The sequence below is a fragment of the Lytechinus variegatus genome, chromosome 3 (genome assembly GCF_018143015.1).
Source record: "Lytechinus variegatus isolate NC3 chromosome 3, Lvar_3.0, whole genome shotgun sequence".
In the NCBI taxonomy this organism is placed as follows: domain Eukaryota; kingdom Metazoa; phylum Echinodermata; class Echinoidea; order Temnopleuroida; family Toxopneustidae; genus Lytechinus; species Lytechinus variegatus.
In genome coordinates, this window is record NC_054742.1 from 9,437,703 (window position 1) to 9,461,608 (window position 23,906).

The 23,906-nt window shown below is 36.6% G+C and overlaps 1 protein-coding gene across 4 annotated transcripts in view; it reads right to left on the bottom strand.

The window, feature by feature from the left end:
- The window catches only part of LOC121410172, a 67,249-nt gene that overhangs the window by 35,909 nt on the left and 7,434 nt on the right, over positions 1-23,906 (bottom strand). For all 4 annotated transcript variants that reach the window (XR_005969279.1, XM_041602076.1, XM_041602077.1 and 1 more), the window contains exons 3-7: positions 17,435-17,523; positions 12,214-12,300; positions 6,771-6,865; positions 3,933-4,021; positions 1,070-1,221 (exon numbers count right to left, since the gene is read on the bottom strand). Coding sequence is in view for 3 of the 4 variants with exons in the window: in XM_041602076.1 (XP_041458010.1) it covers positions 1,070-1,221; positions 3,933-4,021; positions 6,771-6,865; positions 12,214-12,300; positions 17,435-17,523 (512 nt within the window). In the remaining variant the exon portion in view is untranslated. The remainder of the gene's footprint in view (positions 1-1,069; positions 1,222-3,932; positions 4,022-6,770; positions 6,866-12,213; positions 12,301-17,434; positions 17,524-23,906) is intronic.

A 23,906-nucleotide genomic window follows, 5' to 3' on the forward strand; every position in this document is an offset into this window, starting at 1 on the left:
GACATTGCAAAGAGGAAAGCATGACATCAGTTGATCTAAATAATGATGCATAATGTATTTTTCTATAAATACACTGCTTAACTAGAAATGAGAAAAATAAAAAGAAATTGATAAGGCCAAATCTTTTTGTTCAGGCAAGCAATTGACAACTGCATAGGTGGGTAAGAGGGTTTCTTATTAGAATGAGAATTAGGATCTAGCTGAATCACTGATGTATTCATGCAAATTAAATAATTCCTGTTGCACAAAGTTGAAATTCTGTGTGCCGTGAAATCTGTTATTGTTGAGTGATCCTGGCTAAAGATTAGATCATTTGGTTGGAAACAAGACAATTAATTTTCAACAATAAAGGGGAATAGTAGTTCTATATTCACTGACCCAGGCCTGACCCTGACACACAGCTTTAATCATTTTGATTTGTATTCTGTTTAAAGAATAAAAGATATATGGTGTTGAACAGACCTCTTCATCCAGAATGGAATGAATAGTAAGTGTGCATTAACTCAGAAGGTGTTTTGTTCATGACAATTCTATCATGATAAATAAGATGAATAAGGTTTGTAGATCGTTACTTGCACTGATTATTAATACACGGGGCTAATGGTCTACAAATAAATCATTTTCTATAGATCATGAGTGTAAGTAATGAGTTATTTTGTTAAATGTTGGCATAACAAAAACATATTAGAAAAGTCTAAACCATTAAGAATCATTAATGCAAACAATAGGCCAGGTTCTTAAAAGCTTCTTTGCGCATTGGTAATTTGGGAATATGAATTAGAATTATTCAATAATAATGGTTTACAGTGAAAAGAAAATCTTTAGCAAAGTTACAGGGGCCTTGGATTTGCCAGGTCATTGAAAACTACAAAACAAAATGAGAAATAATCTACAAAAAATGGTTTATTCATAAGAAAATAACACAGTAAAATTTTGACTAGGTAATGGATACATGTAGCTTAGTACAATTCAATATATTCAGAACGCAAGGTTTATGAAACTATTCCAAATCTGTTTAATTCTTATCTAAGTTCATGTTTAGGTGTAAAGACATGGGGCACCTCCATACCTATAGGCACAGTCTGTATCAGAAGGTGTAGTATCCACATCATCTTCTATTAGCCATTTATACCGCGGGTTTTCACGTAATTCCACCTCTTTCCATCGATTATTTGATACATAGCCACAATTAGCGTTGAAGTCTCCAGCAAAGATTACATTCTGGATGGGAGAAACGGGACATAGCCTTGCTGAGTTATCACAAACAAGGTGTTTTACTATCAATGCTGAACTATTGCTGAGATCATTTCACCTGTAATAATCTTTAGCTCATAATCTCAAGACCTGTTGGTCACATGGTATTTGCTCCTGCAGCAGTTGCTCTGTGATTTATTTTGTTCAAGAGATATGGTGAGGGTTGAAGTAGGGTTTAATGATAGGTTTAGTGCAGGATATACAGTGCGTCCCCAAAAAACTATACACTTTTGAAATGGCTGCCAAATAAAAAATGTATCATTTTGGGGAAAAAGGCTTATATGGAAAGCCAATAAAGTCAACTTTCAAATGACACCAAAAAAGTGGAAAATTATTCATGCTTGAGCGAGCACTGCCCACTGAAACGAAGGGTATCAAAATTAGGGTGGGTCGGAATTAACCTTCCAATTTCTTTCAGGTGTTTTTGTTTGGTACTTCAAAGTTGAGGGTTATTTGGTGAATTAATGATCAGTTGTGATCAGTTTGTTGTTTGTGAAAATTTCAAGCATTATTAAATCAAAATTTAATGCATGAGTGATCATGAATTGCAATTTTTAGTGCAGCATTTTGACTTTATCATGTGGATCTTAGCAATGTGTTCATGAGAATAAGGAGAATAGGGGGTAAGATAGGACTTGAGTATAAGTATACCTTGATGGGATAAAGGTTAACAGAACATTTAGCAACCCCTCCCTCCATCTCTACTCCCCCCCTTCTCTCCTCCTGTGAGACTAGGCTCAGCTAGGCTGGGCAGGAATTAGCCTTACAGGGTTTTTTTTAGTGGTTAGTCCTTTGGAACTTGCAAAGCTATGGGTGTTAAGCAAAATTAATGAGATAAGTTTTGGTTTCTTAGGCAAATTTCATGAGTTACTAAATTGAAATTTAATGCATGAGTGAACAGGAATTGTAATTTTAGTGTAGCATATTTATCATGGACCTCAAAAGTGTGTTCGTTAGAGTCAGAGTAATGTGATGGTACCTGTCACAAGCAAGAGGGCAACATATGCTAAGACTTGGTTAAAAGGGCATTCCTGTCCTTTTTGTCCTTTTAAAATTAAATATCACATTACATACCCTCCACCTCCATTTGCCATTCCCCACCCTCTCCCCCTCATGGTCTCACATTCTGGATTGTAGCCTATTCAAAACTTAACTGCCAAGTGACCGGTGGCTGATGGTCATTTTTTTATTGAATGATTACCAAGAATTTTACTGATTATGATGTTTAATGAAATAAATAATTGACAAAAACTGAATGTTTGATTGATCACATTGCACATTGAATGAGTTGATTTACTGATAAATTGTTGATTAAAAGATTGATAGGAAAAAGTTGATGCCCCAATTCAGAATTTATCATTAAATAAACATTCTGCTTCGGACTTCACGCGTACATGCAGCCATCGGTCTCTCAACAGGAGGGGAGGGCGGGAAATAGGGAGGGGGCGGGGGCAGAATGTTCTGTTGACTATTCCATCAACCTACTTCTCCCACTTAAGCCCTATCTCATCCCCTATTCTCCCAACTCCCATCATGCCCATGAACACATTGCTGAGATGAACATGATAGAGTTGAAATGTTGCCCAAAAAAGATCCAAATGATAAAGTTGAAATGCTGCCCAAAAGTGTAATTTGTGTTCACTCATGCATTAAAGTTCAATTTAATAATTTAAGAAATCTGCTAAAACAAAAAGTGGTCACGGTTGATCATTGATTTATTAAGTTCCAAAGGATTTGCCTCACGAAAAATGGCATAAATTGGAAGACTAATTCCAGCCGACCCGAATTTTCATACCATTTGTTTCAGTGGGCAGTTCTCACTCAAGCATAAATAGTTTTCCAACTTTTTGGTGTAATTTGAAAGTTGACTTAATTGGCTTCCATATTATGTATGTGTTTTTCCTGAAAGTGCTATATTTTTTATTTGGCAGCCATTTCAAAAGTGTATAGTTTTTTTTTTGGACGCACTGTAGAGTTAAATCCAGAGTTGAAGTCCAGTTTAAATCAAACCCAAGATAACAGGCCTTTGAGAGTAAGACAGAGCAAAATATTAATTTTGTTAATCTGTTGATTATTCCTTAAGTTACTATTCAGAAACCAACTTGCATATATAATGAGCTGTGACCTTTGACCTGCGGACTTCCCAATCCAACTTAGCCTGTATTTTGCTGTAATCTACCTACACACACCAGAATTCTTTGAAATCTGTTGAATAGTTCATAAGTTATCATGCAGAAACCAACTCGCATATATAATGAGCTGTGACCTTTGACCTGCGGACTCCGAATACAAACTTAACCGTATTTTGGTGTCATCTACCTACACAACAAAATGTTTAAAACCCATTAAATATTTTTTTAATTATTGCACAGAAAACAAATTGTTGGGACGGACAGACAGACAGGGGCAACGCTAAATGCCCCCTCCGGACTTCGTCTGCGGGGGCTTAAAAATATAGTCAGACGTTACCCCTGGAAAAGGATTCAGGATAGGATACATATGGCTTGGTATCCTTTCCTTGTATTGAAAATTTTTGGAGTTTCATAAACATATTAAGCAAGCGTCAGATATTAATATATTGATATTTCAAGGTCATGATTACTTTTGAAAAATATATCAGAAAACTAATCTACATAATGGAGATAAATAAATTAATTTTCTCTGATATGAAAACGCACCTTGACTTCCAGCTCACTGTCAACATCAGCCAGAAGATTTATTTCCTCCAATGTGGTTTTGATTCCAACAATGGCAAATGGAGACACAGCTGATATCAAGAAAATAATAATAACAATCATCACCAATCCATCATCAGACATTGAATACATTTATATTTTAAGGCCATGATCACTTTTGGGCATATTGAAATAGAATGAAACAAATTGCTTGTATGAAAAGAGAAAAAATAAAGATTAAGATCAATGAAAGTTTGAAAACAACTGGACAAACAATAAACAAAGTTAAGAGCATTTGAATTTTTAGAGATATGGAGAACTTTCCATTGGCAATGACCAAGATTTGTGATGTCACAATGGTACAACTCTCCCCTTTGTACAGTGGAAATATACCCCAAAACATATATTTTATCTCATTCTACAGATAGTACAAACTCTCTGTCCATGACATATTTAATGAAACCTTTATTACATGTTCTAACATGCAAAAAAAAACCTGAAAGCCTGATCTGTGGATAGACTAAATAAAAAAAAAACAATTTAAATAAAGTATGTAGAAAAGTAATTGGGGGAATTCTACAGGTTTGGGCCCATTATTGTTTCCATTATATGTTAACGATATGCAATATGTAAGCCTTAAGTTTTGTCCAATCATATTCGCAGATGACACTAACGTCTTTGTATCAGGCAAATACATCTATGAAATATCAAAATCAAATATAATTACTTCTGAAATACCAAAATTTGAGCTGTGGTTTTTGGCTAACAAATTACTTGTGAATTAAAGTAAACATGATATTAAAAAAAAAAAAAAAAAAACTATCAGCACAAATTTGTGATGTTACAATAAATAATTTTCAAATAAACCAGGTTTCAAATACCACATTTCTTGGAGTGACAGTTGATGAAAATCTTACTTGGGCTCTTCACATTAATATTATCCTGCGGAAGATCTTGTGTGCAGTTGGTATATTATACAGATTACAACATTTAATTCCCTTGAACATATTGCTTAAAATATATAATGCTATCATTCTTCCTCATCTTTCTTATTGTACTTTGACTTGGGGACATTGTGCTAAAACTCTTCTAAATTTAAGTGTATTACAAAAAGAGCAATACGTGCAACTACAAATTCTCATCCGACAACTCCATCTGAACCTCTTTTTAGAAAATTTAATGTACTTAATATATTTCAAATACATAAATTGCAAGTTACATCATATGTATAGTAAAAACTTGTTACCCCACATTTACAATATGTTTGAAATAACAAAGGATGTACATCCACATCATACTGGACATGCTAATGATTTTTATATTCCTCTTCTAAAATATCAGACTTTACAAAAGTCAGTAAAATATTCTGGAGTAATTACTTGGAATTAAATACCACTTGATATTACTTGGAAATGAATGAAATGAAATGAATGAATGAATGACATCATACATTTTGGTCAAATTACATATCATTAGTAATCTTGCAAATGCTCAATGATTATTTGTTTCATTGATTTTATTCTAACAAGCTTATTTCTTTTCAGAGTTCCAATCTCCTTTAGTATTAATTGAATACAAATTGGACAGGATACAAGAAATATCTAAGACCTATATAATAGAGCTTTAGCTTTCTCATCCATGTTACAGTATTTTCTGATTTAGGATAGACAGCTTTACTGCCAATGCATAAAGAAAATGCAGCATTAAAGAAGGACAGATATAGATAAATTTAATTTTCACATGGTGAAAACCTAAACAGATACAAAGTCTGATTTGCATTGGGGCCATGCCATGAATAAAATGTAGAAAAGTAATATGCACCCAATCTTAATATACATGAATAGGAAGAAAAGAATACATGTCATAGACTGGGTTTTATATCAAAAGCTCCCTATACTAAAACACATCCACAGCCCTTTCATTCCATGGTTTAAGACATGCAAATCTAGCTTTAGTTTATTGTGTCTATTTCTGAACATGATCAACTTCACAGCAAATTGTGCTTTAATTTTTCAACACATTCTCTTGATCTAGTCTCTTTTATGGGAATCAAAGGGGCCTTTAATATCTGAACTTGATTTTTTTCAAAGCAGTACAGTGTAATAAGAAAAAAAAAATTGTGACCTTTTAGATAAAAAAATATTATTTTGAGATAGATTTTGATATTTACAAGATAATATTGTAATTCACCCTTTCCTTTTCTTTTTTTCCCTTGATTATTATTTTTTTGGGGGGGAGGGAGGTCCATGGCCATCCCAAAGCTCTTTATGCCATTAACGAGACTAATCTTTCAACACATATAAAAGAATGTGTGAGTACCTACATATAAGATGGCCCTTCGGCTTCAATTATAAATTTTATTGCATAGTTAGTTTAGCTGTTTAGCTGGAATTACCCAACAATCAATGACTGAGAGGTTTGTATTGGTAATTAGATTAAAGGTATAGTAAAGGCTGCTAATAACCCCCTTAATACAAAGCTTAGTAATAAACTGCAGGGTTTATTTTTAGAAATTAAGTATGTGTATTTAATTTATAACAAGCAATCATGAAATCAATTATTGGTACTTGAAACATTTTGATCATCATACACTAGATATGTTTATAGGACCATACATGTATGTGTTTCCTTAAAAGTGAAATGCACTTTAAAAAATATGTTGATTCAAAATAGTTCATCATTCATCCTCCATTGATATTTTTCTTTTCCCTGCAATTGGTTATTGCATTTTGTTAATACTTTTGACACTAACATATATTTTTCTATTCCTAGTTTAGAAGCATGTGAATTCTTAAGACACATCACTATCATTACCATAACTCTTAATTCAAAAATACTTACCTGTGTAACGAGATTCAAATATGGCAATATATGGCTCTCTCTGAAACCTATCTCCTGTGTCTTTGTAACTTCTCACCAAGTTGGCTCTGCTACTCCTGAAATGATAAACAAGTGGAAGGCCTCTGTCAGTCTCGCCTGCATTACACAATTCAATATAGCATCAGTGCTGACTTTGAAAACAACTATTACTTTTCTTATAACAAGTAGAATGCCTCTGGCTGTCTCACCTGCATAAGGCGATTCACTATATCAGCAGTGCTGACTTTGAAAACAGCTATTGAATAATTATTAACAAAAGAAGACACTCATTAATATGATAATAAACTATGTCCATTGACTATTATCATGTGACCAAAGACATGTGCAAAACAATCATTCATATGCTTTACTTCCATCTATGTTTCATGAACTACAGATGTAGATGTACATTCATAAACTTTTAAAGTTCTGATGCCAATTCAACAAATACCCCCAACATTGCCAAAGTTCATTGACCTTAAATGACCTTTGATCTTGGTTGTGTAACCTTAAACACGAACAGAATATTTATGGATACGTGGTTACTCTTATGTCCAAGTTTAATGAACTGGATCTATAAACTTTTAAAGTTATGATGAAAATTCCACAAATACCCCAAAAATTATCAAAGTTTGTTGACCCTCAACAACCTTTGACCTCTGTCATGTGACCTGAAACTCGCTCAGGATGTCCAGGGATACTTAATTGCTCTTATAACAATTATACTTACTTTTAAATATAGCGCTTAATACTTACTTTGTCAGAAGTCTCTAAGCACTACAGTATATGCAGCATAATTACCCTGGCTTATGTCCAAGTTTCATGAACTAGATCCATAAAATTTCAGTTATGATGACAATTCCATAAATACCCCTAACATGGTCAAAGTTTGTTGACCCTAAGTGACATTTGACCTTGGTCATGTGACCAAACACTCAGGCAGGATCTACAGTGATACACTATCACCCTTATGTCAAAGTTTCAAAAACTAGTAGGACCAAATACTTTCTAAGTTATAGCAACATTTCAAACACTTAAACTTGTTAAGATTTTGATATTGATTATCCCAACATGGTCTAAGTTTATTGGCACTAATTGACCCTTCACCTTAGTCATGTGACCTAAAACTCAGGCAGGATGTTCAATAATACTTGATTACCCTTATGTCTAAGTTTCTTGGACTAGGTCCATATACTTCCTAAGTTATGATGATTTCAATGTTGACAACACCGCCGCTGTCAGAAAAGCGACACCTATAGTCTCTCTCTGCTATGCAGGCGAGACAAAAATCATTCATACCAACTTCATAGACCCTAAATGACCTTTGACCTTGATCATGTGACCCAACACTCGCAAAGAATGATTAGTGATATTTGATTGTCCTTGTGTCTAAGTTTCATGCAAAAGATCAATTTCCTTTCAGAGTTATGCCATTTAAAACTTAGCCTTTGTTGAGATTTCAACCACAACATAGTTAAAGTTCATTGACCGAATACTTTTGACCTTGATCATGTGACCTGAAATGTATGCAAGACAATCAGTGATACATGATGACATAGGTCTACATCCAAGTTTCATTAACTAGATCCATAAAATTTCAAGGTTATGATGAAAAATATAAAGACCATAACCTTTGACCTGAAACTCATTTAAGACAATCGGTAATATTTGATTACCCTCACATCAAAGTTTCATGAACTAGGTCCTTATACTTTATAAGTTATGAGGATATTTCAAAAACTTAATCTTGGTTAAGACTTAAAGTTTCAATGTTGTTCCCACAAAGATCATTGACCCTTAATAACATTTGACCTTGATCATGTGACCTAAACCTCATATGACCCAAATTTCAAGCAAGATGATCAGTGATACTCTTGTGTCAACAATTCATGAAATAGGTCGATATACTTTCTAAGTAATGATGACAATTCCTAATCTTAACCTCATTTAAGATTTCAATATCAACTCCAGTGCATAAAATCTTGCTAAGCTATGTAGGTGAGACAAAAATTACATTGGCAATGCAATGATTTTTCTCAGTTTTGATTGTTTCTATAACCTCATTTTGGCATAGCTGATAATTGATAATCAAGACAATTTAGTTTTTTTTCTATACAATATGTTTATCTGTACTGTGTATATATGTGATACATATTGTATCATGGAATCAGAAATTCATACTATTACTACTACTTTTACTACTACTACTATACTACTACTACTACTACTACTTCTACTACTACTACTACTACTACTACTACTACTACTACTACTACTACTACTACTTCTCCTACTACTACTACTACTACTACTACTACTACTACTACTACTACTACAAAATGACATTGATTGATATCTGTGAGACTGGGCGTGCAAAAGTTTTAAAGATTAATTAATCTGTATTTTTTAAACATTGCATTTATACACTTTCCATTTCATACTAATCAGAATCATCCATTTTTTTATAGATAAACTACTAACCTCATCAAAACTCAATCTTTCAGAGCATACAATGTTTTATATTTCCAAAGAAATTCTGATCTACAGTGCGTCTAAAATAATACTATACATTTTTTAAAAGGCTACCAGATAAAAAATATGTCACTTTGCCGGAAAAGATCTATATATATATGGAAAGACAATTAAGTCAACTTTCAAATGACACCAAAAAGTTGGAAAACTATTCATGCTTGAGTGAGCAGTACACACTTAAACAAGGGTATGAAAATTAGGCTGGGCAGGAACTGACTTCCAATTTCTTTCAGTCTTTGAGAGGCGAGTCATTTCAAACTTGCAAAGTTGAGGGTGTTGCGATAAATTAATGATCAATTTAAGTTGTCTGAGCAAATTTCATGAATTATTAAATTGAAATCTAATGCATGAGTGAACGTGAGTTGCAACTCTTTAAGTGCAGCATTTTTACTTTATCGTGTGGATCTCAGCAGTGTGTTCATGGGAGTCAGGAGAATAGGGGGTGAGATGGGATTTAAGTGGTTGAAGTTGGTTGATGGGACCGGTCAAAAGAACATTTAGCCAACCCAACCCCTCTACCCCCTTCTCTCCTCCTGAGAGACTAGGCTTTGCTAGGGTGGGCACAACTTTTGATTAGTCTTCCACTTTTTGAGAGGTGAGTCCTTTGTAACTTGCAAAGTTAAGGGTATTATGCTAAATTAGTGATGAATTGAGATAAGTTTTGCATTCTTAAGCAAATTTCATGAGTTACTACATGTACATGAGTTGAGAACAGGAATTGTAATTTCAATGTAGCATTTTAAGTTTATCATATGGATCTTCGTGCCAAGTGTTTTTGTGAGAGTCAGAGTAATAGGATTGTTCCTATTGCATACAGGGGGCGAGATAGGGCAAGACTTGGTTAAAATGGCATTCTTTTTCTGTGTGTCCTTTTACAAATTACAAGTCATGTACCCAACCCCTCCCCTCCACCCCCCCCCCCCTCTCTCTCTTTCTCCTGGATGGTATTAAAAATTTAACTGCCTAGTGACTGATGGCTGATGGATCTGGGGTTTTTGTTGTTGGATGATTACTAACAAATTGACTAATATTTATGATTTATGAAATAATTCATTGAAAAAATCTGAATGTTTGATTGATAATTTATTGAAAAAGTGAATGTTTGATTGATCACATAGACTGAGTTGATTTTAATACTGATAGATTATTGTTGATTGAATGATTGATAGGTAAATGCTGATGACCTAATTTTCAGAATTTATCACTGACAGTCTGCTCTGGACTTGTATTAGCAATTAGACTTGATCTCAATGGGGGGGAGGGGGAGGACCAGTAGGAGGGAGGCTTTATTAATGTTCTGTTGACCCTTATATCCTATCAATTTACTTCACTTGCTTAAAAGTCCATCTCACTCCTATTCTCCTGACTCCCATGAACACACTGCTGAGATCCACATGATAAAGTTAAAATGCTGCAATAAAATTGAAATTCATGTTCACTCATGCATTCAATTTCAATTCAATAATTCATGAAATTTGCTCGAACAACCTAAATTGATCATGATTGATCATCAATTTATCACAACACCCTCAACTTCCCAAGTTCCAAAGACTCGCCTCTCAAAAAAACTGTAAGAAATTGGTAGTCTAAAACCTGCCCAGCCTGATTTCCATACCCTTTGTTTACAGTGGGTAGTGCTCACTCAAGCATGAATAGTTCTCCAACTTTTTGGTGTCATATGAAAGTTGAATTTATTGTCTTTCCATATATATAGGTCTTTTCCCCAAAAGTGACATTTTTCATTTGGCAGCCATTTCAAAATTGTATAGGTTTTTTAGAGACGCAATGTACTTTGGATACTTGTGGCTTATTTCTTATGGGCAATAAATGATAAACATTATTTTGTATACTGCAGCTTTTATATGGATACATTCAGCTGTGCTTGTTCAGAGCTCGTTTTACTTATGCCTTCACAGCAAATTTTCTTAACTAACGAGATATGTTTTTAATTTTGATTTGAAGAGAGTCGATGATGGAGAGCTTCTTGGCAGGCTATTACATAGTTTGGGGGCAGCAAGTGCAAATGCACTATCACCAAGTGTGACTTTTGTTTTGTGCAGTACACTTGAATAAACTGTTGGACAGATTTCTGTAGATTAAGACACACACACAGTCACACACACACACAAAACACAGGTAACAATACATGGCAATTATCAACAGACTAGTAAATAATCCCATAACAAATGATCAACAACATATTATACACAATAATACTCAATGCGATTTCCCCCAGCTACACATTCTGCCTATTGGTTTGACCCTACGCCAACAACTTTCATTAACTCGATGTGAAATTTGTACCTTTTAATGACACATTTGTACTTTGGATAATGGGGGAAATTTGTTTTATTCAATTTTTTTCATAATAGTTAGCACCAATGCATCAGAATTGATGAAGTTTTCAGACTCACTTTACTTCATTAAGATGTATTTTGATGGATTGTGCCTTTAAAGGCATAGGCTAATATTAATAAAGGACTTATTCAAGATAAATAGTTTGGATTTTTAATCACGTTGTTTCTATATTGTTTAGATTGATAAGAAAAACAAACCAGGAAGAAAAAAAAACAACCAAGAAGAAAAAAAATCAAGTTAATGTAGACACTTTTAAGAAAATTGTATACTAAATCTCGGGGAAATTAATTACATGTACGGTAATTTCAGATTCAGTACAAAGAATGTGGTTGTAAGGTATTGAATGAAGAAGAAAGAGCAGGATTCACAACATTCTACAGATTTTATTAATTATTAGTGCATAGATTAATTACCTAATGAATGTTGGGAACTTCAATACCTGAAGCCCCGGTAAAAAAAAAGGAAAAAGTTCAAATAGGTTTAATGCAACTTCAAAGACTTGACTTCAAAATGATTTAAACTTTAGGCTACTCACCTGTACAAGTATGCATAATGTTCCATGGTATCAGAACTACCTAAGCCTTCACTAATAATCATTGAATATGGATCATCACTTTCTACACTGTAAATAAAAGGGAAAATCACACATTGAGGCTATTATTTTCATGAATGCAATGTCATTTCATCTCCTTGTTAACGGACAGACTACATTACTTTTCATTCAAAATAGCTTCCACAAAAAATAGCACTGAAAGAAAAACATAATTCTATTCATTCATGTCTAATCTGTACATGAAATTTCTCACAGAACAATATATAAGGAAAATGATCATGTATTTGATTCTGAAAACTAAATAAAACATTTAAATTAACTCTTCATGCGTTCACCTGTAAACCCCCTGTGTGTTGCATTATTTTAGCAGTGATCCCCTCTACGCAGTATAAAAGACTCTGTTATTTAGAGTGCCATAACTTTTTATCTGAAAATTTTGAAACAAAATGTTGTGGAGCAAACTTGTAGAGTGTTTCTTGGGCTTTCTTATCGTATATAAATTTATTGGATAAATTATGGAAAAATGTATAGTAAATTACATTTTCTAAATGCTTTCTCCTAATACTTCCAACAAAATTTACCCCCCCCCCCCTTACTTTGGTTCTTGTGTTAGTGGCATGATTTTTATTTATCAACTTGGACTGTTCATTACATAAGCTTTGTATTGATACCAAAGTCATAATAATCTGATAAAAATAGCCCATATATAGTGGAAAATGAAGGAGAGTAAATTTTTGCCTGGTCAAGGTACTGTACTCCATTAAAAGGGTCTCATTCACATTCGTGCCATGAGTCACAGACTCCTAACAATAAACCTGGCCATGGTATTGTTTGTGAGGAGGGTTTTATTGATTTTCTCCTATCCTTTTTCAATGAACTTCTTGGCTATGATCAGGATGTATTGATTTTGGGGGAAAAAATGATTCTGTAATTTGTAAACAGCGATAATCCGTCGAACGCTAAACTAATGTCGCACGCGCGATCGATCAGTACACATGTACGGTATACACAAACGCCAGGCTATACATTGTAGCTAGGCACGCTCTGGGGCATGCAATTGTTCGAAAACAATGGGACAGGGGACGTCTATGGGAAATGTGTGGTTGTGCAAAAATGCGAACGAAACACGCCTACGGATGTGCAATAATGCGAATGTAACGCATGAAGAGTTAAACAATTAAATTTAAAACATATAAAATACCGGTACTTTACATTTTACAAACCAATCAGTAGTCTTTGACAATGAATTGCACTTGACCATATACTGTACAATGGTTTAAATGCTTTAATATTATGTATTTCTTACAAGACCCAATGTATTCTTAGTTTCCAACAATTAGTGTTGTTCAAATACTTCATCCCTTTTCATCTTCATGCAATATTAAGCTTAATCTCACTGGTTTTAATATACAAAAAAGTAGATTTAGATTTCAATCAATTTGATATTCTATTTTGTATAAATTATGCTAATTGTTTATTAATAATGTTTAATGAAATATTTGTTGTAGTTTTGTAGGATTTTGATAGTTATTAATTGAAGCTCTTAACAAAATATTTACAAACCTTTTCTTCAGTTTGGATTATTAGTATATATTCGATTAAAGTATTTGTATATCATGTAAAGTATATATACTGGTTCATTTTCATGGTTTACTTTGGATGAAGGTATTATTGTCCAAATTTTGTCTCCAGGAGTCCAAATACCGCCTTTTGTGTAGTCCACCTCCTGGACTGTTATTTTGCACGATACGACTACCAAACACAAAACACACTACATCCCAATAACACGCATACACACTCCCCCTGAATAGTCACATGAAACATGATTTTTTTTCGGGGAAAGTGAATCAGTGGGTAAGGTGAATCAGTGGGTTAGATGAATCAGTGGGTAAGGTGAATCAGTGGGTTAGGTGAATCAGTGGGTAAGGTGAATCAGTGGGTTAGGTGAATCAGTGGGCTAGGTGAAACAGTGGGTTAGGTGAATCTGTGGGTTAGGTGAATCAGTGGGTTAGGTGAATCAGTGGGTTAGGTGAATCAGTGGGTTAGGTGAATCAGTGGGTTAGGTGAATCAGTGGGTAAGGTGAATCAGTGGGTTAGGTGAATCAGTGGGTTAGGTGAATCAGTGGGTTAGGTGAATCAGTGGGTTAGGTGAATCAGTGGGTTAGGTGAATCAGTGGGTTAGGTGAATCACTGGGTAAGGTGAATCAGTGGGTTAGGTGAATCAGTGGGTAAGGTGAATCAGTGGGTAAGGTGAATCACTGGGTTAGGTGAATCAGTGGGTTAGGTGAATCAGTGGGTAAGGTGAATCACTGGGTTAGGTGAATCAGTGGGTAAGGTGAATCAGTGGGTTAGGTGAATCAGTGGGTAAGGTGAATCAGTGGGTTAGGTGAATCAGTGGGTAAGGTGAATCACTGGGTTAGGTGAATCAGTGGGTAAGGTGAATCACTGGGTAAGGTGAATCAGTGGGTAAGGTGAATCACTGGGTTAGGTGAATCAGTGGGTAAGGTGAATCACTGGGTTAGGTGAATCAGTGGGTAAGGTGAATCAGTGGGTTAGGTGAATCAGTGGGTAAGGTGAATCACTGGGTAAGGTGAATCAGTGGGTAAGGTGAATCACTGGGTGAGGTGAATCACTGGGTGAGGTGAATCACTGGGTTAGGTGAATCAGTGGGTAAGGTGAATCACTGGGTTAGGTGAATCAGTGGGTAAGGTGAATCACTGGGTTAGGTGAATCAGTGGGTAAGGTGAATCAGTGGGTTAGGTGAATCAGTGGGTAAGGTGAATCAGTGGGTTAGGTGAATCAGTGGGTAAGGTGAATCAGTGGGTAAGGTGAATCACTGGGTTAGGTGAATCAGTGGGTAAGGTGAATCAGTGGGTTAAGGTGAATCAGTGGGTAAGGTGAATCACTGGGTTAGGTGAATCAGTGGGTGAGGTGAATCACTGGGTAAGGTGAATCAGTGGGTAAGGTGAATCACTGGGTTAGGTGAATCAGTGGGTGAGGTGAATCACTGGGTTAGGTGAATCAGTGGGTAAGGTGAATCACTGAGTTAGGTGAATCAGTGGGTAAGGTGAATCAGTGGGTTAAGGTGAATCATTGGGTAAGGTGAATCACTGGGTTAGGTGAATCACTGGGGGTAAGTGAATCAGTGGAGGGCGTGTGTGTGTTGGTTATGTGTGTGTGCGGGGGTACGGTCCGATAGGGTTTGCCCAATCAATAAAAATCGTCCAGGATGTGGACTACCTTTTGGGGTGCCTTGATACTCGAGTTCACTATAAAAACAAGGTGGTTCACGAACCACAAGCATCACCAGATATCTGGATCGATAAAATATGCAATATGATCTTTTTACTTTATCAACCTCATGAACACATGTGTGGTATTACCTAATGGTTAATTGCACAAGTGTAAATACAGTTGATGCAGAAATAAATAAATGAGAACACAAACTTGACCTATTGACCCCTGGATGACCTTTGACCCCATCATCTTCCACACACTTGTGGTGACCCTACCCAAGGATAATCTCTACCAAGGATAAGCACAATTGATGCAGATATAAAGAAATGATAGCAATTCAAATGAAAACTTTACTTTTTGACCCAATCACCCTCATGGAAACACAAGTGGTATTACTCAAGGATCATGTGTGTACCAAGTGTCAACATATTTGATGCAGAAATAAAGAAATGAGGGCAAGCTGAACAAAACTTTAACATCATCATTTGACCTTTTGACCCCTAGATTACCTTTGATATCATCTTCCTCATGGACCCCCAAGTGGTATGTACAAAGTGTCAACATAATTGATGCGGAAATAAATAAATGAGAGCAAGTTCTTAACATTATCACATGACCTTTGACCCCATCACCCTAATGGACACACATATGGTACTACCAACAACTCATATTCACAAAGCATGATATTAATTGATGCAGAAAGAAAGAAATAAGAGCAAGTTGAACAAAAGTTGAACATTATTGCAACAGACTAACAGACTTAAAGGCTTCAGTCACAACTCAGAGCGGCGACCTACCGATAAGTAGCCTGCTCAGGCACCGCTGGAATTTAGGCAATGCCCAACGATATGTTTTAAAGTCGAGCTGTAAAGGCTTATTGGTGGCCGAGCAGTGACCTGTCGATTATCCATCAGTCACCAGTCGACTTAGGACCGAATCTGGGTCAAATCGAGTAACGTTTGGCTTCCGAGCAGTGATCGGTTGACAACCTACCGATTTCTTGGAGGTCTCCCACTGGCCTTTTTTTAAATAATTGCCCAGCGTCAGGCCAGTGATCAGCAGGGCATCTGAACACGACCGCGATCTACCTGGGAATACATTATGTTGCTGTCAATCTTGAATTTGCTGCGACCAGTGACCACTAGAAATTATCCAAAAAATTCAATTTCTGACCTGAATAGTTTGATCTCGAATGTGTTGCGAGATCATCAACCAATATCTGAGTGGCAATTAAGTGGCTAGCAACTGGCCAGTGACCACTAAACAGCCTTTGATCCAATTTTTTAAATCAAATCGTTTGTTGGCACCAGCTTGATGGTGTTGGCGTCTGGACGGCGACCACCGGGGCAACAAGCATACTTAGGGCTGCCAGTGAAAAGTGAGCAGGCACTGCCAGAATTTAAACTCTGCAATAAATCTTGAGTGGTAACCAGACGGCCGCCGCTTGGGCGAAATCTTCCCGCCTAGTCTCCAAGCAGGCTACTTTTGTAGGTTCTGACCGTAGCCTAACACAAAAAGCGATTACTAAGTCTTTGCTGAACTTCTTCAGGTGAGACAATGACCTCTTGATCCAATATGAAATAGTTATAAATAATTATATTTAATTACATCTGATGATTATTCTTAATAGTAATTCATGGGAATGACAGTTTTGTATTGCAAGACATGTTTTTAATAAATCCATGTATTTATATGTATCTTCTTTAGTTGTACTAGTCAGTTAAACTGAAGTAATTGGAGACATGGTCAGTTCCAAAGAGCCTTGTTTTATGACCAAGGTTTAGTTCCAGAGAACCAGAGCTCATAATTTTTTTACTTTGGTGTGGCACATAGGTATCATGTTATAATTTGAGTACCACCCCCCTTAATTGATGAGCTATATCTATCTCCTGAGGAGGGGGCATGATGTATTGATATTGTGCATTAACAAAGTTTGTTTATGCTTAAACAAGGACGGAATACTAACCTATTAACTAATTTCAGAAGATCATCAATTGCTGTGCCCTCACTATCTATGATCCCTTGTAGCAAGATGATGTCATAGCGCATGATGACCTGGAATTGTACAACAGACACTGTTATAAAACTTATACAAGTACGCAATTCAATATAGCAGCAGCCAGCAAGAAAAACAATTAAGATTAATTAAATTTTAAACAACTGAAATGCACACAGGATGTTCAGTGATTCTTGGTTACTCTTGTCCACATTTTATGAACTAGACCAATACACTTATGCAGATATGATAGTAATTAAAAAAAATACCCCCAATATAGCCAAAGTTCATCGACCTTACATGACCTTTAACCTTGATCACGTGACCTGAAACTAGCACAGGATGTTCAGTGATACTTGATTACTCTTATGTACATACAGTAAGTTTCATGAATCAGATCCATAAACTTTCAAAGTTATGGTGGCAATTCAACAGATACCCCCAATTGGGCCAAAGTTCATTGACCTTTGACCTTGGTCATGTGACCTGAAATGCGCACAGGATGTTCAGTGATACTTGATTACTCTTATGTCCAAGTTTAATGAACTAGACCAATAAACTTTCAAAGTTATGATGGTAATTCAACAAATACCCCCAATTTGGCCGAAGTTCATTGACCCTAAATGACCTTTGACCTTTAAATCATGTGACCTGCACTGCTATGCAGGTAAGACAAAAAAAAACATTTATACAATCTATCATACAATATACTGGATTATACATGTACAAGTATGACAAATATGAAATTATCCCCAGTGCAGGTTAATTTCAACGAGGCCAAAGGCCAAGGTGAAATAGACCTGCATGAGGGATAATTTCATATTTGGAGTTCATATAGTCCAGTAATATCTTAAAATAGAACATTCACTATTTATTATAGTAAATAGATCACTCGATCTAAGTCCCCCTTCATGATATTTGTAGTGTAGATCTACATATAGATGGCATGATAAGTTCTACTAACCTTATATTTTTGAAATTCTAATTGAACACCTGAGAAAAATGAACTCCTGTTGGGAATCAATATACAAATATATTGATATATCCCTCAACAACGTAAGCTCATTGATCCCAAATAACCTCTGACATAGTTATGTAACCTAAAACAAAGGCATGATGTTCAGTGATACTTGATTACCTATACGTCCAAGTTAAATGAAATAAGTCCATATACTTTTTAAGTTATGAGCTTTAGTTGGGATTTCAATGTTGACGTTTGCTGCCACCTCTGCAAGAAAAGCGGAAGAGTTCTCGCTCTGCTGTGCAGGCAAGATAAGAATATACTTGGTTATTAAAGATTTCCATGTTGAAAAAGAGGGCGCTGTTTTGCTGCTTGCCCGTGGTTTTAAACTTCTCTTTATTTGGACACTTATTTTGTTGTTTTATTCACAATCTTGGAATTTTTAGACTGTTTTGTGTCTTCCATCAGTTTTACTAAGTCTTAGTTGTCAATCGTGAGTAACTTTCTGGAGTCAATTTCTATTCGTATCTACTGTTTAATCATTTTGCATTATGTACATGTACCAGTCATCGTCTCAGAACAGATGTACACAGTTCATGTATAAAGTGTATGATCTACGGCGTTTTGGACCACTCCGTGTACTTTGCTGGCTCGTTGCCATATCGATTGTACTCATAACAATGACTTCTTCGGAACACAATAGACTTTGCTATAGTCCCAGTTCACTGAGGATGTTACGTAACAACATGACGCAAAGTTTGTTGAAAGTGCACTTGACCCCTGTTGTGTTGACAAACATTGACCGTTTGGGAAAAGCAAGGTATCCAACTCCTCGTATTAGGAGTCGAAGAGCTGGCTCCCACATTCGGAGACATATTGATGTCGTTATATCGATATTGATGTCGTTATATCGATCTCACGATCAAACCATGCACCAGTTCCAAGCAGAGGACCGAGGCCGAATGTGATCCAGTTAGCTCGCAATGTTAAATGTAAAGATCATTTTCCATCCATCCTTCTTACAAACATCAGATCAATTAACAATAAACTGGATGAACTTTATGCAACTGTTCAGGTTCGTCGATCTGACATTGTAGCTGTAACTGAAACATGGTTTTCAGACTCTAACCCTGCTAGGGCTAACGAGATGAATGGATTTACTCTCTTTCACAAAGATAGACTTGGAAAACATGGTAGGGGTGTGGCACTCTACATCAGAAATTACCTTCGCGCAACGTTGTTTGACGTAGAGACTTCACCCAGACATCTTGAGATCATCTAGGTTAAGACTAATCTGAGCAACTATGTCCGAAAATCAGTGAATCTTTTCATCTGCGTTGTTTATTCACCACCAGGTAAAAATCTGAAGAAAGAGCTCACTGATCATATCATATACATGAGTGATTATATACGTAACTCTTTCTCAGATTCTACAATTATGATACTTGGAGACTTCAATGATCTAGACACGGAACCACTTGTTGTACATCTTAATGTCGAACAACATGTCAATTAGCCAACTAGAGAGAACCGAATACTTGACATGATTTTCACTGACTGTGGAGAGTTCTACAAAGAGCCTTTGGTATCGGCACCTATTTCCAGTTCTGACCATTCCACTTTACTGATGGTCCCGAAAACTTCTTGTCCTATATCTACAACAAGATGTAGTCATCGGCCTTTGCGTGATTCCTCTATACGATCCTTTGGTCGCTGGATCACCTCATATGGCTTTAGTTACCTGAATGGCATTTAATCTCCAGATGAAATGGTGCAATCTCTACAGACGTTACTAGGGCAAGTTTATCGGCAACATTTTCCACTTGTTGTTCGTCGTTGTTCACCGAATGACAAGCCCTGGATTACTGATAGATTGAAGTCCCTCATCCGAAAGAGACAACATGCATTTGAGAAAGATGATCGATCAACTTTCAGGAAAATGAGGAATGAGATTCAACATGAGATCAAGAAGCGAAAGTCTCTCTATTACCAGAGGAAGATTGCGGCGATGAAAACATCCAATCCTGGTAAATGGCACAGACAACTCCGCTCTCTCGCAGGCTTGAACAAGCAGTCTTCTTTCAGTTTTCCCCAGGAATTTGGCACAACCTCCTCTGAACAAGCGAAATACATCAACAACTTCTTTGCGAATATTTGCTGTGAATTGCCTGCCTTGGATCTTTCGTCTTGTCCGGCCTTTCTACCCTCTAATGGACCACCACCTAAAATCCAGAGATATAAGATCTTTGAGATGCTCCAAAGGCTGAATTCTTCCAAAGCTATTCATCCGGAGGATATCTCCATACAGCTGATAAAAGAATTTGCCTTCGAACTCTCTGGTCCTTTAGCAGTTATATTTAATGCCAGTCTAGACCAGGGTACATTTCCGTCTCGTTGGAAGTCTTCTGTTGTAACACCAATACCAAAGTCGTATCCAGTCACCAGCTGTTCAGACTTGAGACCTATTTCGATTACCCCAATACTGGCACGTGTTTTCGAAAGTTTTCTTTCACAGTTCCTGATTAGAGACCTTACACCTCATCTGGATCCGCGTCAGTTTGGCAATGTGAGGGGAAGTCACTCACTAGTCACTACTTGGTAAGTCTCTTGAATACAATCCTCCGTGGTTTAGACAAGCCTGGTCATTGTGCTATGCTCTGCACCATAGATTTTTCGAAAGCCTTCGACCGTGTCAACCATAATGCGGTGATACATAAACTCGTCAGGTATGGCGTTGATGGAGCAACTTTGTCAACCATTATAAGCTTCTTGAGTGAGCGAACCCAGGCAGTCAGAATCGCTTCATCCATCTCTGAAGAATTGCCTTTGACCTGCGGAGTTCCTCCAGGGACCAAGCTGGGTCCTTTGATTTTCATATACATTGCAAATGAACGCTGCCATAGATACCGATCAACGGTGGAAATATGTGGACGATTTGACCATTCTTGAGATTCGCCCCACTTCTGGCACTTCGACGTTACAAGATCATCTTGAGAGGTTAACATCTTGGAGTACGGAGAATGACATGAAATTTAATGTGCAGAAAAGTAAAACCATGTCTATTGTCTATTGACTTCTCAAAAAACAGATCCAATCCTCCAAATCTACTTCTGAATAATCAGCAGCTGGAGTATACGAACTGCCAGAAGCTGCTTGGTGTTCTTCTTCAATTAAATCTCAAATGGGATAGCCATATATCGGACATGATCTCGAGAGCTGGAAGGAGAATATTCATGATATGTCGTCTGCGGAAAGCGTCAGTCTCGATGCACGACCTAGTGAATATATATTCCACTTACATCCGTCCAATATTAGAATATGCATCCCCGTTGTGGTCCACAATCATAACAACGAATCAAGCTAATGAAATCTAAAAGATCCAAAAGCGTGTATGTCGTATCATCCTGAGAGATCAATACATGTATGTCTCCTATGAACACGCTTTGAATAGACTTGGTATCAGTCGTCTGTCCGAGCGTCACGAACAGTTGCTGCTTACCTTTGCGAAGGGTTGCTGACCTCCCCTAGGCATCGAGATTTCCTTCTGCCCCTGCGCAGCAGAGTGTCCTCTCGGTGTCTACGTTATTCTCACCACTTGGATACCCCTCTGTGCAGGACGGCCCGTTACCATTCGTCGACCATACCATCTGCGATAAGACTACTCAACGCAAACCTCTGAAAATCTTGAAATATATGATGTCTGGACAATGTAATTTGATAATGCTTTCCATTCTATTTTTGTGTTTTAACTTTCTATTACTCTCTCTGTAATGTTTTTACATGTATATTTGTGCAATAATTGACACATATTGTCACAATATCAATCACCTTAATAATTCATCGTTCATTATTTGAAAATAATATTTTGTTGATTTCTATATAAAACATATTTAAATCCTGGGACATTTTCTTATTTTGTTTAATTATACTGTACTTAGGTTAATTGTCATCCCGTGTCCAATCCTCTTTATCTGTCAATTAATTTGCAATATTTCGAAACAGTTAAAATTTGTCGAATTTTCTTTAACCTTGACACCTTGCTGCAAACTGAGGTTTACTGTTTCTTTTCATATTATTTTGGTTTGAACAAATATTGATTCTGTTTTTGTGTACACAACAGATTTGCTTTATTTAAATTTCAATCACTTGACTTTTGCGTCAACTACACAACTCATTTTCTGCTTTTGTTCATTGTTGTTCGTTTAGCCCTATTTGTTGGTTTCTGTATTTTGATTCAAACATGATACTAGAAAGTTGATTTATTGCTATTTCCATAATTTGCATTTGGCATTTTATCAATGTAATTAATTTAATTTATGTTTTATCTCTCCCCATTGTATAATTTTACTATCTCTGTTAATTTTTTTGCTTGTAAATTGAACATTTTCAGCCTGCGAGCTGCCTGTTTGATATTTGTGTCAATAAACCAATTCAATTCAATTCATAACCCACACATGATTGAAGTTAATTGACCCTACATACTGTACATATAACCTATGACCTTAATCGTGTGACCTGAAATTTAAGCCAGATGATTAGAGGGACTTGATACCATGTCTAAGTTGAACAAGATTTCGCTATTAAGGAGAGCACATAATATGCCTGCCCGGGGGGGGGGGCACTCGACCAAAAAAGTGGTGGGGGTGTGCCGCGGGCGAGACAAAAAACGGGGGCCTTGGAGCGGGCTTATTGTAAAAAGGAGGGTCCTCGGAACGGTCTTCGGAACGACAAATGTTTGTGAAAACGTGGGTCCTTGGAACGGATCCCCAGCGTGTGAGGGCGTATGCATCCCTATGGAACGGTCATGCGTGCATGATGCAGCTAGCGCGGCCTCCGCCGGGGGAGCTCTGCGGCCGCTTTTCACCAAAATTGCAGCTCATTCAATGTGATCGGAGCGGCGTAACGAAAAACATGCGAAGCTTTGGAGCGGATTTCTCTCTTCTTTTTTCTCCATAAGAAGAAAATGCTATGCCTTGGAGCGGCTTTCTTTGTTCTTTTTCTCAACAAGGCAATAATGCTACATGTATGCCTTGGAACTGAAATTTGAGTGTAAAAATGGGGGTCCCCTCCGCGGCACATACCCACTATGCATTATATACTGAGTGCCCCCCCCCCGGATGCCTGCCTTTAACACGGAAAATGGAGTTATTGGTCAAGCAAGAAAAATGGAAGGTGGCGAATTCATCTTTGACCTTTGAACCTCAAAATCAAAAGAATTGCTGGGATCTATGCTAGTATCATACACACCAAATTATATGAGTCTAAGATAAAGTTATCGCATTTTTTGACTTCATAAGGGTAAGATGAAAACATTTCGCTGTGATCTTGACCTTTGACCTTTTGACGTCAAAATTAATAGGCTTCCTGGGATCCATGCTAGTATTATAAGACTGCAGAAGGGCAAGATGAAACTAGCACATCAATGATGAGGAGCTTATTCTGCGTCTCACAACAAAATTTTAATTGAACAGCCAAGTTGAC